The sequence below is a fragment of the Microcebus murinus genome, chromosome 26 (assembly GCF_040939455.1).
Source record: "Microcebus murinus isolate Inina chromosome 26, M.murinus_Inina_mat1.0, whole genome shotgun sequence".
Classification (NCBI taxonomy): domain Eukaryota; kingdom Metazoa; phylum Chordata; class Mammalia; order Primates; family Cheirogaleidae; genus Microcebus; species Microcebus murinus.
The window spans coordinates 20,644,813-20,662,273 of NC_134129.1; the positions used below are offsets into that span (position 1 = coordinate 20,644,813).

Here is a 17,461-nt window from a genome sequence, read left to right on the forward strand (position 1 = left end):
CGGAGGGGACAGAGAGTGGCCGGAGGGGACACAGGGTGGCCAGAGGGTGACCAGAGGGTGGCCGGAGAGTGGTCGGAGGGGACACAGGGTGGCCAGAGGGTGGCTGGAGGGTGGTTGGAGGAGACATAGGGTGGCTAGAGGGTGGCCAGAGGTGGCTGGAGGGGACACAGAGCGGCCAGAGGGTGGCCGGAGGGTGGCCAGAGGTGGCTGGAGGGGACACAGAGTGGCCAGAGGGTGACCAGAGGGTGGCCAGAGGGTGGCCAGAGGTGCCTGGAGGGGACACAGAGCGGCCAGAGAGTGACCAGAGGGTGGCCAGAGGGGACACAGGGAGGCCAAAGCAGCAACCAGACCGCCCTTTCCACCCCGGCCAAGCCCTGGGGGAGTCGCGGACGCCTTAGCAGACACGCGGCTCGCAGAGGCGGCTGATGCCGGACCCCCCCGCGCAGTGGTACGGTCCGCGGTGGCGCGGGGCGGAGCAGGCCCCGGGTGCCGCCCCCGTCCCCGCCCCTCGCGAGCCTCCCCGGGAGCGCGCGCCCCAGACCCCGCCCCGCGCGGCCGCTGGGAGACTCGCCGGGCCCTGCGGACGCCGCTGCGCTTCCTCCTCCTCCCGCTGCGGCGTGCGGGGACCGGGCCGGCCGAGCGCTCTGCCCCGCGCCCCAGCTCCGCGCCAAGCCGCGCGGCGACAGGTGCCGCCGGGCCGAGGACCCACCTGCGGCGGCGGCCGCGATGCCGCCCATGCGGAGGACCGTGTCGGAGATCCGCTCGCGCGCCGAGGGTGAGACGCGCGCGGGGGCGGCTCGGAGCGGGCCGGGGGCGGGGGGGGGGTGCGCTTATCCGGCAGGAGACCCCGTCCCTCCTACCTCCCCCCTCCCCGCTAGTCTGGTGTCGCGCGGGCTCCCGCGGACCCTCCCCCCGCGCTGCCTCCGGGGACACCCGCAGACCCTTTCCAGGGCCCCCGGGGCCTCGTGCCGCGTCCTGGGCGGGCGCCCCGGGCTGGCTCCGCACCGCGGCGTGGCCGCTCGCCTCGGCCGCCCAGACCCTCGCCCTGCCCGGCCCCGACCGCGCGCGGACCTCCCGGCTCCACCCGCACCCCACTCTGGGGAGCAGGTGCCCGCCGGTCGCCCTGCCCTGCGCCCCCCCTGCCCTGCGGCCCCCCTGCCCTGCGCCCCCCTCTGCCCTGCGGCCCCCCTGCCCTGCGGCCCCCCTCTGCCCTGCGGCCCCCCCTGCCCTGCGCACCCCCTTGCCCCGCGCGCCCCCCCTGCCCCGCGCAACCCCCCTCCGCCCTGCGCCCCCCCTTCCCTGCGCGCCCTCCCTGCCCTGCGCGCCCCCCCCTGCCCTGCGCCCCCCCCTGCCCTGCGCGCCCCCCCTGCCCTGCGCCCCCCCTGCCCTGCGCCACATCCGCTCCCTGAGCTGCGCGCTCACCGCCCGGGGCTGCGGGACCCCTGGATCCGCAGTCCCCGCGCCCGGGCCCTGCGGTTCTGCCCCCCGCAGCGCGGCGCCGTCGCGCCCGGCTGGCCCGCGCCCCAGGTTTCGTTTTGTTTTCCCTTTTGCCGGAAGCTCGCGCCGGGGCCGGCTGAGCTGACCGGGCGCCCAGGTGGAGGCTGTTGTTGGCGCGCCGGGGCCAGCTGTTGAGCGGCCGGCTGCACCTGTCGGCCCGGAGCAACAGATGCCCGAGGGTGTCGCAGGCGCAGAAGCGTCTGGAGGCCGAGACGCTCCTAGTCCGCCCGACTCGGACCCCTCGGCATCCTGCTTGGCGACCCTGCGCCAGGGCTGGGGGCAAAGCACAAACGCTGCTGCGTATCTCGAGTTTTGTTGTCCTTTTTTTTTTTTTTTTTGAGACACATCTCTGTTGCCCTGGCTAGAATGAGTGCCGTGGCGTCAGCCTCGCTCACAGCAACCTCCAACTCCTGGGCTCAAGCAATCCTCCTGCCTCAGCCTCCCGAGTAGCTGGGACTACAGGCATGCGCCACCACGCCTGGCAAATTTTTTGTATATATATTAGTTGGCCAGTTAATTTCTTTCTATTTATAGTAGAGACGGGGTCTCCCTCTTGCTCAGGCTGGTTTGGAACTCCTGACCTGGAGCAATCCTCCTGCCTCGGCCTCCCAGAGTGCTGGGATGACAGGCCTGAGCCACTGCACCCAGACAAGTTTTGTTGTCTTTTGATCTTTCCAGTGAACCTGTGCTTTGAACTTGACTTTGTCCAGGGCAAAGCGAAAACTATGCATATCTCGAGGTTTGTCGTCTTGGGTTTCTTTCCCCTAATAAACCTGAACTTGAATCCTGCAGAGGGAGGAATAATAGGTCCCTGAGAGATCTTGCCATCCTGGTTCCTGCTCTTCCACCCAGCCCCCACCCCCTAATGGGAGGCAGGTGGGGAAGTGGTTTTGGGAAAAAGAGATAATACAAGTTAGGAGGATAGCACCCCGGGGCTCGAGACAGCACATTTTTTTTTGTTTTTCACAGAGTCCCCTTGTAAAAATAGGATCCGTGGGCTCTGAATATCTAGAATTTTCTGATTCCAGTGCTGAGAAAATATTAAACGAAACTGCTCTTGGGGAGAAGGCCAGGCAAGAGTCACAGCTGAACGGTAGTCGTGTGCTACGTGGGCATTTAGCGCTTGCTTATTGGCATTGATAAAGCACCAAAAGACACTTAACATGGGCCATCGGCTGTTTTAGATTATCACCTGTTGAGTAGGTGATAACATTATAAAAAATACTAAAGGATGCATTCTCTTTTGCTCGTCTGAGTGGAACCAACAGGTGTTGCCCATCACCACTCCATCAGCATGTAGGGGTAATGAAAATATAGCGGCAATGATAATTGTGTATTGTTCTTTGCAATAATAGCGTCGGTGGGTCCTGCATTGTAGGAAAACAGGGAGGAGAGAAAAAAGCTGAAAGTGATTCCAAACCCGTGGCACGCCAATTAGCGGCCTTGGTTTGCACGTGAGTTTTTCGAAGCACTTTCAGGAGGATTACTTTAGGGAACCTTGCAGCAGTCCTGGAGGCTGGTGGAGCTGGAGTACCGTCTCCCAGTTGGGGAAGCTGGCCCCGGATGGTTTGGTGACTTGCCCACGGTCGGGTAACACGTTTCAGCCAAGAGCTCTGGGAAAAACAAGGCTGGCTTCTTACTTAATCTTGGTGCTCTCTTTGCTTCCGGGAATTGTCAGGTCCACGGTGGCAGCTGGGCGAATGACCGTCCCCTCCCATAACTGGATGATTTCGGTTTGCGAACGGGTTCAGGATTGTGCTCAGGACGGAGGGACGGCGGTGAAGAAGACAGAATAAATAATGACTCTGCGGGCTGGTGGCTCTTGGTGGCTCATTGCCTGCTCTGCCCACACCTTTCTTTCCTGAGGAATATTCGGCTTTGAGAGCTCCTGCTGCCCACAGGGCCTGGTTCTGAGCCGCAGCGTCCCTGGTCCGGGCTAATAGACTCCTGACCCAAGGGAAGCCGATTCTTAGGTTGACTCAGGCCCTTGCAGCCTTGTGGTTTGGCTCAAAAGGATTGTCCCTGCTGATCTCTCTGGGAGGCATTCAAGTTAGAGACTTAGTGGGAAAATGAAAGCACAAAGGGGCAGAGGTGGATATAGGCTGGGAGGTGAATGGTGCTGATAAAAGGAAACAAAAATCAGGAGTGGATACAGACAGGAAAGGGAATGAAACGGGCAGGGCAGCCCCAGGTGCTGAGAGAGGTGGCCAGATCTTGAAGCCTGCCCTCCCTCTCTCCCTGAGTTTTCTAGTGCCAACACCTGTAATCCTAGCACTCTGGGAGGCCGAGGGGATTGCTCGAGGTCAGGAGTTCGAAACCAGCCTGAGCAAGAGTGAGACCCCGTCTCTACTATAAATAGAAATGAATTGGCCAACTAAAAAATATACATATAAAAAATTAGCCGGGCATGGTGGCGCTTGCCTGTAGTCCCCAGCTACTCGGGAGGCTGAGGCAGGAGGATCGCTGGAGCCCAGGAGTTAGAGGTTGCTGTGAGCTAGGCTGATGCCACGGCACTCACTCTAGCCTGGGCAACAGAGTGAGACTCTGTCTCAAAATAAATAAATAAGATACCAAAAATCTCATTAAAATGCAGTTTCCTGTGCTGGCTCATGAAGATTCTGCTGAATGAATCTGGTACCCTGGGAATCTGCATTCCTAAGGCCCCTGCCCCGTTCCGGGGATATTCTGGTGCTGGGTAAACATTTTGAGCAACTCTCCTGCATGCTATTGAAACTGTCTGAGAAAATCGATTAAAAAGGTAACTGAGAAGGAGGGTCCGTGTGCTCAGAGAAGGCATCCTAATTTGGAGGGAACTGTGGGTCGTCCCATTGGACTTGTTTTAAAGGTGCATGGAAATTTTGAGGTCAGATGTGGGAGAAATCAAACTGGGGAACCTTCTGAGTTCAGAGATAATAGCCGAAACCTTGACAGTTGGATAAATTTGCAAGAGTGGATGATATACCAGAAGGCCAAGATGTTTAGGTCTCTCCACTCCTGTCTCGGCTAAATCAGATGGGCACGGGAACACAGCATGAATGATCTGCAAGCTGGGACGCAGATAATGGAGGCTTACACACAACTCGTTTTTTCTCACGCGCGCAAAACCGGTATGGAAGTAGTTCAGGGTCAGCTGTGTTTGCCGCGCACACACGCACAGTCGTAAGGGGTGTTGGTTCCTTGTGCCTTTCTGCTTCACCACCCTGAGTATTATTATGACATCCATAACGTCGCATCGTGGCTGCTTGGGTGCCAGCCATCGTGTAGGAGTTCTAGGCAGGGAAAAAAAAAATGGAAGGGTGAGAGACAAACAGGTTTGGTAGAAAGCACCACCCAAAAATGGATGTTTATTTTTCATTGGCTCCCAGCTGCAAGGGAGGCTGGGAAATGGAATTTTCCAGTGGGGCTCAATGCTCAGTGTTGTCTTCTTAAGGAAGAGGGGAGAGTAGTTTATTGGGCAGGTAACAGGCTCAGTCACACTCAGGTAATCAGATTGCCAAAGACTCTTGCTTGAATAAAACTGTTCTAAAGGTCATACTTTGCAAAAGAAGCATTAAATTATTCAGAGTAACGTAGGCAAAACCCACGTACCTATCCAGTGGTTTGCATTTTCCTCTGCTGAAGGTAATAATGCCACAATGTAAGAACGGTGCATGTGGTTTTGGAAAACATGTGCTAAGTGATTGTGTTTGGAAGTAGTTTTAGGGATTGTTTTCTTACATGGCAACTCTACAATGTAACTACATAGGATACTATGTTTCATTTGTTTAAAAGATAACCAAAGGAACAAGAGAAGTAATTTCTTTGTTTGTTTGTTTGTTTGTTTGTTTTGAGACAAGAGTCTCGTTTTGTTGCCCAGGCTAGAGTCAGTGCCGTGGCGTCAGCCTAGCTCACAGCAACCTCCAACTCCTGGGCTCAAGCCATCCTCCTGCCTCAGCCTCCTCCCGAGTAGCTGGGACTGTAGGCATGCACCACCATGCCCGGCTCATTTTTTCTATATATATGTTAGTTGGCCAATTAATTTTCTTTCTATTTTTAGTAGAGACGGGATCTCGCTCTTGCTCAGGCTGGTTTCGAACTCCTGACCTTGAGCAATCTGCCTGCCTCAGCCTCCCAGAGTGCTAGGATTACAGGTGTGAGCCACCGTGCCCGGCCTAGAAGCATTAAATTATTATTATTATTTTTTTATTATTTTAGCATATTATGGGGGTCCAATTGTTAAGGTTACATACACTGCCCATGCCCTCCTTCCCCCTCGAGTCAGAGCTTCAAGCGTGTCCATCCCCCAGACATTACACATCTTACTCGCTGTGTTTGTATACACCCATCCCCTCCTCCCCCCTCCCACCCTCCCGACACCCAATAAATGTTACTCCTATGTGTCCACTTAGGTGTTGATCCGTTAATACCAATTTGCTGGTGAGCACATTAAATTATTAAAAGTAACGTGCACAAGACCCACCACCTACCTATCCTGTGGTTTGCATTTTCTTCTGCTGCTCGGCAATAATGCTACAATGTAAGAACAGTGCACGTGGTTTTGGAAAACAGTGCGCTAAGCGATTGTGTTTAGAAGTCGTTTTAGGGATTGTTCTCTTACGTGGCAACTCTACAATGTAACTACACAGGATACTATGTTTCATTTGTTTAAAAGGCAACGAGAGGAACAAGAGAAGTCATTTCTGTGTGCACTGTTGAAGGGAAACTCTTAGGCTATTGCAATGGTCCAGGTGAAAGACAACTGCACGTTCTTTTGTCCCCTTAATAAGCGTGCATTATGCACTTGTTGTGTGCCAGCCAAGTGGGTGATGGGACAGAAAGGAATGAACAGTAGTGAAGGAAGGACAGGTTTCATCAAATACGGTAGTGCATGCAAGGTTTGTAACGGACGTGGCCCTGTGCTACAAGGTTGCCATGCTCGTTGCCTTTTAAACAAATGAAACATAGTATCCTGTGTAGTTACATTGTAGAGTTGCCACATAAGAAAACAATCCCTAAACCAACTTCTAAACACAGTCACTTAGCCACACACGGTTTTTCCAAAACCACATGCACCGTTCTTACACTGTAGCATTATTACTACATCCAGGAGAAGAAAATGCAAACCACTAGATAGGTACCAGGGTTTTCTGTATCTTACTTTTAATAATCTAATGCTTCTAGGTCGGGGGGGGGTGGTGGTGGCTCACGCCTGTCATCCCGGCACTCTGGGAGGCCGAGGCGGGAGGATCGCTCGAGGTCAGGAGTTCGAAACCAGCCTGAGCAAGAGCGAGACCCCGTCTCTACTAAAAATAGGAGGAAATTAATTGGCCAACTAATACATGTAGAAAAAATTAGGCGGGCATGGTGAGTGTAGTGATATGCATCCTGCAATCAATATCGGAAAATGTCAACACGTGTGTCATTTTACTTAGTGTCATTCTGGAGATATTAAGTGCCTTAGGACTGTTTTTTTGTGTGTGTGTTTGTTTGATTTGTTTTCTCATCTCTAGTACAGCATGCATTTACTATTATTATTATTTTTTCATTTCGTGTCAAAAACAGTGAGCATGGGAGGAAGCCCGTTGCCGACATTATTACAGCTGTGGCTTGCATCGGTCAGAAGATGCTTTTGAAATGAGCGAAACTCGTTCGCCGTACGGGTCTCCGTTCTGGTGGTTTTGTTGGAACGGCGGCGCTGTGACGGCCACCGGGGTCCCCTCCTTCCCGGAGCCCAGCCCTTGCGGAGATCTGGGGGTCTGGACACTCAGCTCCCGTTTAAGGCAGGGACTTGTGTCTGTTCTGTCCGCTGATGTGCTGCTCCGTCTGGGACATTTCCTGGCACATGGCAGGGCATTGGGGCGAATGAATGACTGCATCCGTGGCCTAGGGCAGGGAATGAATGCCTCGTGGTCCAGTCTGTAAAGCGCTGGGAGCCAAGTCCAGACGTACTGGGTCTTGTCTTACTAAACCCCGAGCACGCCAGGAAGGGGGCGTTTTCTGCGTGTTTGTCCCGCAAGTCCTGTCCACTTCGGAGCAATGAAATAAATGATAACGCCACCGCCGCCATGCTTTGGTTTTGTTTTTGTTTTTTTTTTTAATTTTTTCATTTTAGCGTATTATGGGGGTACAAGTGTTAAGGTTACTTATATTGCCCATGCCCCCCTCCCCCTCTTGAGTAAGAGCTTCAAGCGTGTCCATCCCCCAGACGTTGCACATCTCACTCATTATGTTTGTATATGCCCATCCCCTCCTCCCCCGTCCCACCCTCCCAACACCCGATAGATGTTATTCCTGTATGTCCACTTAGGTGTTGATCCGTGCTGGTGAGTACATGTGGTGCTTGTTTTTCCATTCTTGGGATACTTCGCTTAGTAGAATGGGCTCCAGCTCTATCCAGGAAAATACAAGAGGTGCTAGATCACCGTTGTTTCTTAAAGCTGAATAGTACTCCATGGTGTACATATACCACATTTTATTAATGTACTCATGTATTGATGGGCACTTGGGTTGTTTCCACAGCTTTGCAATTGTGAATTGTGCTGCTATAAACATTCCAGTGCAGGTGTCTATTTCATAAAGTGACTTTTGTTCTTTTGTGTAGATGCCCAGTAGTGGGATTGCTGGATCAAATGGTAGATCCACTTGTATCGCTTTAAGCTATCTCCATATTGCTTTCCACAGAGGCTGAACCAGTTTGCAGTCCCACCAGCAGTGTAGGAGTGTTCCTCTCTCTCCGCAACCACGACAGCGTTTGTTGTTTGGGGACTTTTTGATAAAGGCCATTCTCACTGGAGTTAAGTGATATCTCACTGTGGTTTTGATTTGCATTTCCCTGATGATTAGAGACGTTGAGCATTTTTTCATACGTTTGTTGGCCATTCTTCTGTCGTCTTTTGAGAAGTTTCTGTTCATGGGAGGAAATTTTACAAGCTACACATCTGATAAAGGGCTGATAACTAGAATCCATTTAGAACTCAGGAAAATCAGCAAGAAAAAAATCAAACAGCCCTATCAAAAATTGGGCAAAGGACATGAACGCTTTGGTTTTAGTGGAAGAGCTTGATTTTGTCCAAGCGCGGCCTGCTCCTTGGGAAAACTCACCGCTGCAAAAAAGGTTTCAAGGAGAGAGTAAAAATGTACCACAAACTTTGTGATCATCCACATATGATCACAGTGTGATTCTATTATGAAATGTTGCATGTTTTTAATACTTTTTTATATATATTTTTAGTTGGCCCATTAATTTCTTTCTATTTGTAGTGGGGGGGGTCTCGCTCTTGCTCAGGCTGGTCTCGAACTCCTGACCTTGAGCGATCCTCCTACCTCGGCCTCCCAAGAGTGCTAGATGTTACATATTTTTATATAAAAGTATATATATAAAATGTTAGCGTTTTAGTGTATATCCTTCCCAACTGTTTTCCAGAGGAGGAGAGAGAGATTTATTTATTAAGAAAAAATAAGATCATACTTTCTGTTATTTCTGCTCTTTTTTTTTTTTTTTTTTTTTTTGAGACAGAGTCTCACTATGTTGCCTGAGCTAGAGTGAGTGCCGTGGCGTCAGCCTCGCTCACAGCAACCTCAACCTCCTGGGCTCAAGCGATCCTCCTGCCTCAGCCTCCCCAGTAGCTGGGACTACAGGCATTCACCTGCATGCCTGGCTGATTTTTTCTCTATATATTAGTTGGCCAATTAATTTCTTTCTATTTTTAGTAGAGACGGGGTCTCACTCTTGCTCAGGCTGGTTTCCAACTCCTGACCTTGAGTGATCCAACCACCTCGGCCTCCTAGAGTGCTAGGATGACAGGCGTGAGCCACTGCGCCCAGCCCATTATTTCTGCTCTTTTTTTTTCTCCCACTCATTGAGCATTTCAGAGATAACCAGGCCCGTACAGCATAGATTTGTGCAAATTCTACGGAGGATGTGATTTTTGTCTCCTGTTGCTGCTTATTTTCTCAATGCCTACAATAGTGCTTGGCATTGGTAGAGGTCAGTAATTATTTGTTGAACGCACAGGTTGATTTTGTTAATTTTAAGAAAGCTTAGCATTTTTACATTAGTCTAGAATAATTTACTAAGGAATCCCCTCTGTATTAGCATTTGTGTCATTTCAGTTTTTTTTCTTCAAACAGTTCTTGAACAAGCACCTTTGTACAGCCTTCTGATGATTTTTGTGAGCTAGAAATAGGGTTTTGGGGTTGAATATGTATCTTTTCGTACATAGTTCATAATTGCTAGGAAGATTATACTGGTTTATACCTCCCACTGAAAAATGAGCAAGAGTACCTATTTATCACTTCCCAGCATTGTATGATGTTCTTTTTTATCCTTGTAAATATACAATGCAAAGAAATACAATGCAATATACAATGCAAAAATACAGTACAATGTACAATGCAAAAAATATACAATACAAAAAATATACAATGCAAAAAATAAGTCTTTAAGTTTACATTGCTTTAATTATTAGGTTGGACACAGTTTGTAAGTTTGGTGGTTTTTTTTTTTTTTTTTTTCTTTCTGAATTGTTTACTCCTGTTCCTTTAAGAAGTTTGTGTTGAATCTTAAGGGCTTCTTATATTTAAAGATGTGAACTCTTTTCCCTGTTGATAGTTTATCTTTTAACTTTGTAGTACTTTAGCATATATATAAGTTCATTTTAATGAAGTATACTCTTTAAGCTTCTTTTTCTTGAAATTTCTTCTTTAATGTCATTTGTCATTTCAAGATAGTGGTCATTTCTCACTTATATTTTTCTCCTAGTACATTTGAGTTTCATTTTAAACAACTACATCAGTAATTCCTGTGGTATTTACTCTGTTGTAAGATAAAAGATCTAGATCTAATTTGTTTTCTCAAATTGTTTTCTACCTGACATAATAACCAAATATTTAATGATCCATTCTTTCCATACTGATTTTAAGTACTTCTTTAGGTATGTATTTGAGTTGCTTTTTTGTTTGTTTGTTTTTTAGTTGGTCTGTCCCTCCCCTTCTCCCCCCACCTCCCTATTTTGGTCTCTTTTAGCCTCTGGTATCAAATTTCTTTTTCGCAACCTAATAAAAAATCCTCAGAGCTGTCCTTCACTCACTGCTCCTTTCTCTAAATTTTTCTGTCTTTCTCTACATGTGTATTTTTCTACCGTGAACTTATGACCACATTGAGTCAAGTTAAAACATATTTTGGAATATTTATTGGGATTGCATTAGGTTTATAAATTTACATTTGACAGAATTGACGTAGTGTCTCATTTATGCTCAGTGTCTCTATTTATTGGTATTTTCTTTTTACTACTGGGGATAGTTTTCTCAAATCCTGTCCACTTTAATTATTCCTAGATGATTTAAATTTTGTGAAGATACTGTGAATGCAATTCTTTACAAAAATTTTATGTTCTTATAATTTTTTAAATAAAAATAAAATTTATATGTTCATGTTTGCGACTGTTAGCATATAAAAGGTGGACACTACTGATTTTGAAATTGATCGTCGGTCTGAATTCTTTCATTTCAGGTAGTTTTTCAGTTATGTTTTTATCTCTATAGTTTTTTAAATTATATATCATAAAGCAAGAGTGTTTTTTATTTTATTTTCTTATTTACTAGATTCAAGCTATACTACAAAGGCAGAGTGTTTTTAAATGAGATTTTCAGTTAGTGAGATCTGACCAGGTATACATTGGCGATGTTTTTATTGCAGCAAGATTGATTCATTTTTACCTGCTGAAGTGTTGTGAGCCTTGCTTCTACCTTACTATGTTTAAGCTTTCATGGAGTAGCCGTTACATAATAACCAAGATATTACTCTTTTTTGCTAAGCGTAAGGTCGGAATTTAGATCACCTGGAGTTTAATGTTGCTGTGGAATCTTCTTACCATATGAAATTGGTGTTCATATCTCACATCAGTACTAAGAGAAATAAAACGTGAGCCACAAACGCTAGATACATACGTCGTTTAAAATATTCTACTACCGTGTTTCCCCGAAAATAAGACAGGGTCTTGTATTTATTTTTCCCCAAGAAGACACCCTAGGGCTTATTTTCAGGGGATGTGTTATTTTCTTTTAAGTACGGTACAACCATCTCCATTGATTCAAATAGAGTGAAGGCGTCTTCTTCTGGAACATCATCCTCACTCTCCAAACCCCGAATCCCATCCTGAATGTCTTGCGACTCTGTTTCCTTTAGAACCACTGGCCCCGATCTCTCCTGTGGGGCACTAGATCTCTCACGGGGTGGATGAGAAGGGCTGCTAGTGTTCTTTCCCGCTCCGCGATGACACGCATGGGTTGTGCAGATGCGCTGCGCAGCCACGCCCGTCACTAGGGCTGATTTTCATAGCCACGCCCATCACTAGGGCTGATTTTCATAGCCACGCCCTCCACCAGGGCTGATTTCCATAGCCACGCCCATCACTAGGGCTGATTTTCGGGGTAGGGCTTCTATGGCGTACATGCTTAGAAATCCTGCTTATTTTGTGGGTAGGTCTTATTTTCGGGGAAACACGGTAGCCATATTTAAAATGTAAAAAGAAATAGGTGAAATTAATTTTAATACCATACTTATTTAATATCAATCAAATATTAAATCTGATAATATAAGTAATAGTAAATTTAATAGTATACAAATAAATTACATATATATTATAAATATATATTTTCTTTACCCTGTATATGCAAAATATCATGGTTTCAACATTTTATTGATATAAAAATTTTAAATGAGATAGTTTACACTTTTTTGTACTAAGTTTTCTAAATCTGGTGGTTATTTTATATTTACAGTACATCTCAGTTCAGACCAGCCCTGTTTCATGTGGTTAGTAGCACAGTGGTAGATTATGCCTCTAGCATAAGCTTCCATGTTAAGATTTACTAGAATTTACTAGAATTTTTCAGAATACAAAATTTTTTATAACAGTGGCTCACGCCTATCATCCTAGCACTCTGGGAGGCTGAGGAAGGTGGATTGCTCGAGGTCAGGAGTTTGAAACCAGCCTGAGCAAGAGCGAGACCCCCGTCTCTACTAAAAATAGAAATTAATTGGACAACTAAAAATATATAGAAAAAATGAGCCAGGCATGGTGGTGCATGCCTGTAGTCCCAGCTACTCGGGAGGCTGAGGCAGGAGGATCGCTTGAGCCCAGGAATTTGAGGTTCTGAGCGAGGCTGATGCCACGACACTCACTCTAGCCTGGGCAACAGAGCGAGACTCTGTCTCAAAAAAATAAAAATAAAATAAAAATTAAAAAACATAAAGACAAGGCATGCACACCCTGCAACCATTTCCCTGACCCTGAGTGTCTGTCTCAGCAGCTCAGAGAGATCCGGGGGCCCTGCCTTGCTTGTGGCAGCCCCTTCCCAGAAAGATCTTAGTCCCTGACCCCCACTGCACTCCAGGATGACTTTGGATGCTGAGCCAGGCCTGCCGAAGTTTCCAAAGAGCATTGGCAGCTCCATCTCATCTCAACAAACTTGCTGTCCCATGCAGGAGATTTGGGTTCTGAGCCTGTGTCTATTGTCTGTGACCCTTTCTTCCAGATCTCTCTCTCTCTCTTTTTTTTTTTTTTTTTAAGACAGAGTCTCACTCTGTTGGCCAGGCTAGAGTGAGTGCCGTGGAGTCAGCCTAGCTCACAGCAACCTCAAACTCCTGGGCTCAAGCAATCCTCCTGCCTCAGCCTCCCGAGTAGCTGGGACTACAGGCATGCACCACCATGCCCGGCTAATTTTTTCTATATATATTTTAGTTGGTCAATTAATTTCTTTCTGTTTTTAGTAGAGACGGGGTCTTGCTCTTGCTCAGGCTGGTCTCGAACTCCTGGCCTTGAGCGATCCTCCCACCTCGGCCTCCCAGAGTGCTAGGATGACAGGCGTGAGCCACCGCGCCCGGCCTATTCCAGATCTCTTGCTGTGCTGCTAGACTGTCCTTCTGATAGCTGTGACTAGTTGACTCTTTCCAGTTACCTCCTCGTCTGTCTCACTCTACTTTTCCCTTTTTTTTTTTTTTTTTTTTTTTTTACCTAGCCCATAGTAGGCTATGTCCTGTGTCTGACCAAAGAAAGGAAACAGGTCTTTGTGTATAAGTTTGACCCAGATCTGATAGGCAGCTCTATATGTTAAGTTGGTTCAGTCTATGCCAGTGTCAAAGGGAAAAAGCCAGACTCTGCAAAAATAAATTTTAAAGAGATTTATTCCGAGCCAAATTTGAGGACCATGACCCGGAGCCACTGCCAAGAGGCCTTGAGCAAGTGGACTCGCTGTGGCTGGTTTACAGTTTGGTTTTTATTCATTTCAGGGAGGCAGGGGTTACAGGTAAAGTCATCAATCAATATGTGGGAGGCAGACATTGGGTTGGCCCCAAAAGGTGGGACATCTCAAAGGGGGGTTTACGGTTACAAGTAGGTTTAAAGATTCTTTGGCTTGTAATTGGTTAAAGACATGGAGCTCTGTCTAAAGGCTTGGAATGTTTCAACATAAGGAGCTGTGATCAGAGATAAGCCACCGGACATAGATTTGCTGAATAAACTGAGGACCTGCAGGTGTGTCTTGCATACCCTTAGGCCTGTTAATGGGTCACAGAGGATGTCCCCAAGAAGGGAGTGAGGGCATGATAAGGCCTGTCTGACCTCCCTCCTCCTGGCAGACAATTTAGTTGTAGGATATTCCTTTGGCCACAAGGGGGGGTCCATGCAGTCAGCTGTTGGGGGGGGGTGAGCCTTAAAATTTTATTTTACTTCTTCATACCTGAATGGTTGTGCTAAGTGTCCTCAGGCGTCCTTGGTCGACTTTCCTAACTTTATTTTCATTGTTGTAGGCAAATGGTAGAGGAATGGCAGGTGGAAGGGTGACTCCCCTGTCTTGGATCCAAGCACAGCGTGTGCAGTGTGGGTGGGTCAGTGGGCAGCTTGTGACATACAGCTGTGTTATAGCCATACCGTGTCCCTCAGTGCCCAGCCCTGGCTGCGCAGGGACTCAAACGGGGGCTTCTAAATAATGCCGCTGCCTCAACCCATCCCAGCCCATCTGTCTGGTCTAGGGGGATATGGACCAGGCATTGACATTTTATCTCCCAGGTGATTCTAATGTGCAGCAGGGTTTAAAAATAATAATAAAACAAGCACCACATGTACTCACCAGCAAACTGGTATTAACTGAGCAGCACCTAAGTGGACACGTAGGTACTACAGTAATAGGGTATTGGGCAGGTGGGAAGGGGGGAGGGGGGCAGGTATATACATACACAATGAGTGAGATGTGCACCATCTGGGGGATGGTCATGCTGGAGACTCAGACTTGGGGGAGGAGGGGGAGAAAGGGCATTTATTGAAACCTTAAAATCTTCACCCCCATAATATGCCGAAATAAAAAAAAATAATAATAATAAAAGATGTAGACTCTTGAATTTACTTACACAGAGGATGGGGAATAGCTTGTATATAAAGCTATGTAGGTTGTCAGCCAAGAAACAAGAGCATGTGGAGATTTTTGATAATTTTTTTTTTAAATCTATCACCCAGTTACTTAATAGATCTAATTATACTCCTCTTCATTTCCCCTCCCTCCCAGAAATGGGCAAGGTCATGGGATGCTACTCAGTTATTGGGTTTTAAAGACTTTAAGATGCTGACTCGAACAGTCAAATGAAGTACGATCAAATGAAGCATACACACGTTTAGTTTATTATTAGCTGGTGTTGTACCTACTCTGGGAGCTTGTTGACCATGAGCTTTTCTGCAGTGTCATTACTAGTTTTTTGCTAACCTGCTTGCTTGTAGTAGTTAATGGCTTTATTCATCCTGTATTTATAGCTCACATCGTTTAGACCAGGGGTCCTCAAACTTTTTAAACAGGGGGGCCAGTTCACTGTCCCTCAGGCCGTTGGAGAGTGCGCACTGCGGGCCGGGGACCAGTCGGCTGCTAAGCAGGACAGGCAGCAGCGGCAAAAACATCCCGGATAAATGTCCTGGGCAGGCGGGCGGGCGGGCGGGCTGCGGCATGTGGCCCTCGGGGCCGTAGTTTGAGGACGCCTGGTTTAGACGTTTGCAGCTGGGGGAAAAAAATAGCTTAACGACTTAGTAAACGTCTTTTAAGCTTCTGTGGAAACCTTGTTCCCAAGTGGTGTATTTTCTTTATACCCGCAGTTACCGGTCTGTCCCACCGTGACAATGTGAAACGTACCCCACGTCCTAATTTACCAGCTTCCCTGGCTGCTGAGGTGAAGCCTGTTTTTGAGACTTGATTTGGCCTCTGTGTGTGTGTGTGTGGGGGGTGCTGGGTGCTGGCTTCAGGGTGCTGAAGGTGAAGATTGTCCCTGGAGGCTCTGAGCATCAGGAAATAAACAACCACAGTGCCTTAGACAGAGTGCATTGTGTGCAGCCTTGGCCCGAGTGTTTATAGTTCTCTGCCCTAGATGTTTCTGCATTTAGACTTTTCTTTGTTAGGTGATGGTGTGACTTGTACTCTACAGGCAGAAACAGTTCCAAAGAACCCAGAGTTCGACTTTCGTAGAGGAGGGAAAGTTCTGAGCTCTTGGCTCCATTCAACCCCAGATGGCGACCGGTTCCTGTCTCTTTGTTTAAAGTTCAGTAACAGAATCATTACAGGAGTTGGCCTTTTGTTGACTTCCAAGTGAATATAATTAGCAAAGGAGAGGGGGGGAAGCCTCTTAATTTTCCCAGGTGCCAAATTGAATCCCCCTTGGTCTTATTAAGCGGCTTCCCTGTGGAATTTATCCTTGAGGTTGGTGAACCACTCTCTCCTGTATGTTTTAATTTTAACTAAGCTTGGATACTAAGGCCTTCAGTCTGGACTTAATAGTTTTCTTTATAAAGTGTCAGGCATTTTTCCATATGTTTAGCTAACTCTGTCCGTTTTTTTTTTTTTTTTTTTGAGACAGAGTCTCACTTTGTTTCCCAGGCTAGAGTGAGTGCCGTGGCGTCAGCCTAGCTCACAGCAACCTCAAACTCCTGGGCTCAAGCGATCCTCCTGCCTCAGCCTCCCGAGTAGCTGGGACTACAGGCATGCGCCACCATGCCCGGCTCATTTTTTCTATATATATTAGTTGGCCAATTAATTTCTTTCTATTTTTATAGTAGAGACGGAGTCTTGCTCTTGCTCAGGCTGGTTTCAAACTACTGACCTTGAGCAATCCGCCTGCCTCGGCCTCCCAGAGTGCTAGCATGACAGGTGTGAGCCACCGCGCCTGGCCTCTCTTATATATTTTAATTTTAACTAAGCTTGGATACTAAGGCCTTCAGTCTGAACTTAATAGTTTTCTTTATAAGGTGTGAGATGATTTTTCCATATGTTCAGCTAACTCTGTCCGGTTTTTTTTTTTTTTTTTTTTTTGAGACAGAGTCTCACTGTGTTGCCCAGGCCAGAGTGAGTGCCGTGGCATCAGCCTCGCTCACAGCAACCTCAAACTCCTGGGCTCAAGCGATCCTCCTCCCTCAGCCTCCTGAATAGCTGAGACTGCAGGCATGCGCCACCACACCCAGCTCTTTTTTTTTTTCTATATATTTTTAGTTGGCCAATTAATTTCTTTCCATTTTTAGTAGAGATGGGGGTCTTGGTCTTACTCAGGCTGGTTTCGAACTCCCGACCTCGAGCGAGCAATCCACCGGCCTCGGCCTCCCAGAGTGCTAAGATTACAAGCGTGAGCCACTGCACCCACTGCACCCGGTCAACTGTGTCCTTTAAAAAAAAAAAAAATCGAGGGGGGGAAGGGCACTTATTGAAACCTTAAAATTTGTACCCCCATAACATGCCGAAATTAAAAAAAATATATATCACCTTAAAAAATAATTCATTGAAGCAAACTAATAGAATCGCCGTCTTTTTTCCCCATGTTTCATGTTGTTTTCGTCTGTTCTGTACAGACTGTTGGATGTGGCAGTCACTTAACAAGCAGGGTGGTTTGTCTTGTGGCATAAAAACACTCAAGGCTGTATAACTCTTTTAGTGCTCTCCCTTTTCTTTTTTAGCATCT

General features: G+C 47.4%; 1 protein-coding gene across 3 annotated transcripts in view; it reads left to right on the forward strand.

Annotated features, from left to right (window-relative positions):
• The first annotated feature begins 558 nt into the window (after window positions 1-558).
• ATP8A1 (ATPase phospholipid transporting 8A1) overlaps window positions 559-17,461 on the forward strand; it is a 231,557-nt gene continuing 214,654 nt past the window's right edge. For 2 of the 3 annotated variants that reach the window (XM_075997956.1, XM_075997959.1), the window contains exon 1: window positions 648-775. In XM_075997956.1, the coding sequence (XP_075854071.1) occupies window positions 727-775 (49 nt within the window). In that variant the 5' untranslated portion in view covers window positions 648-726. Of the gene's footprint in view, window positions 776-17,461 lie in introns of all 3 variants that reach the window. The other variant, XM_075997957.1, reaches the window with a different exon arrangement.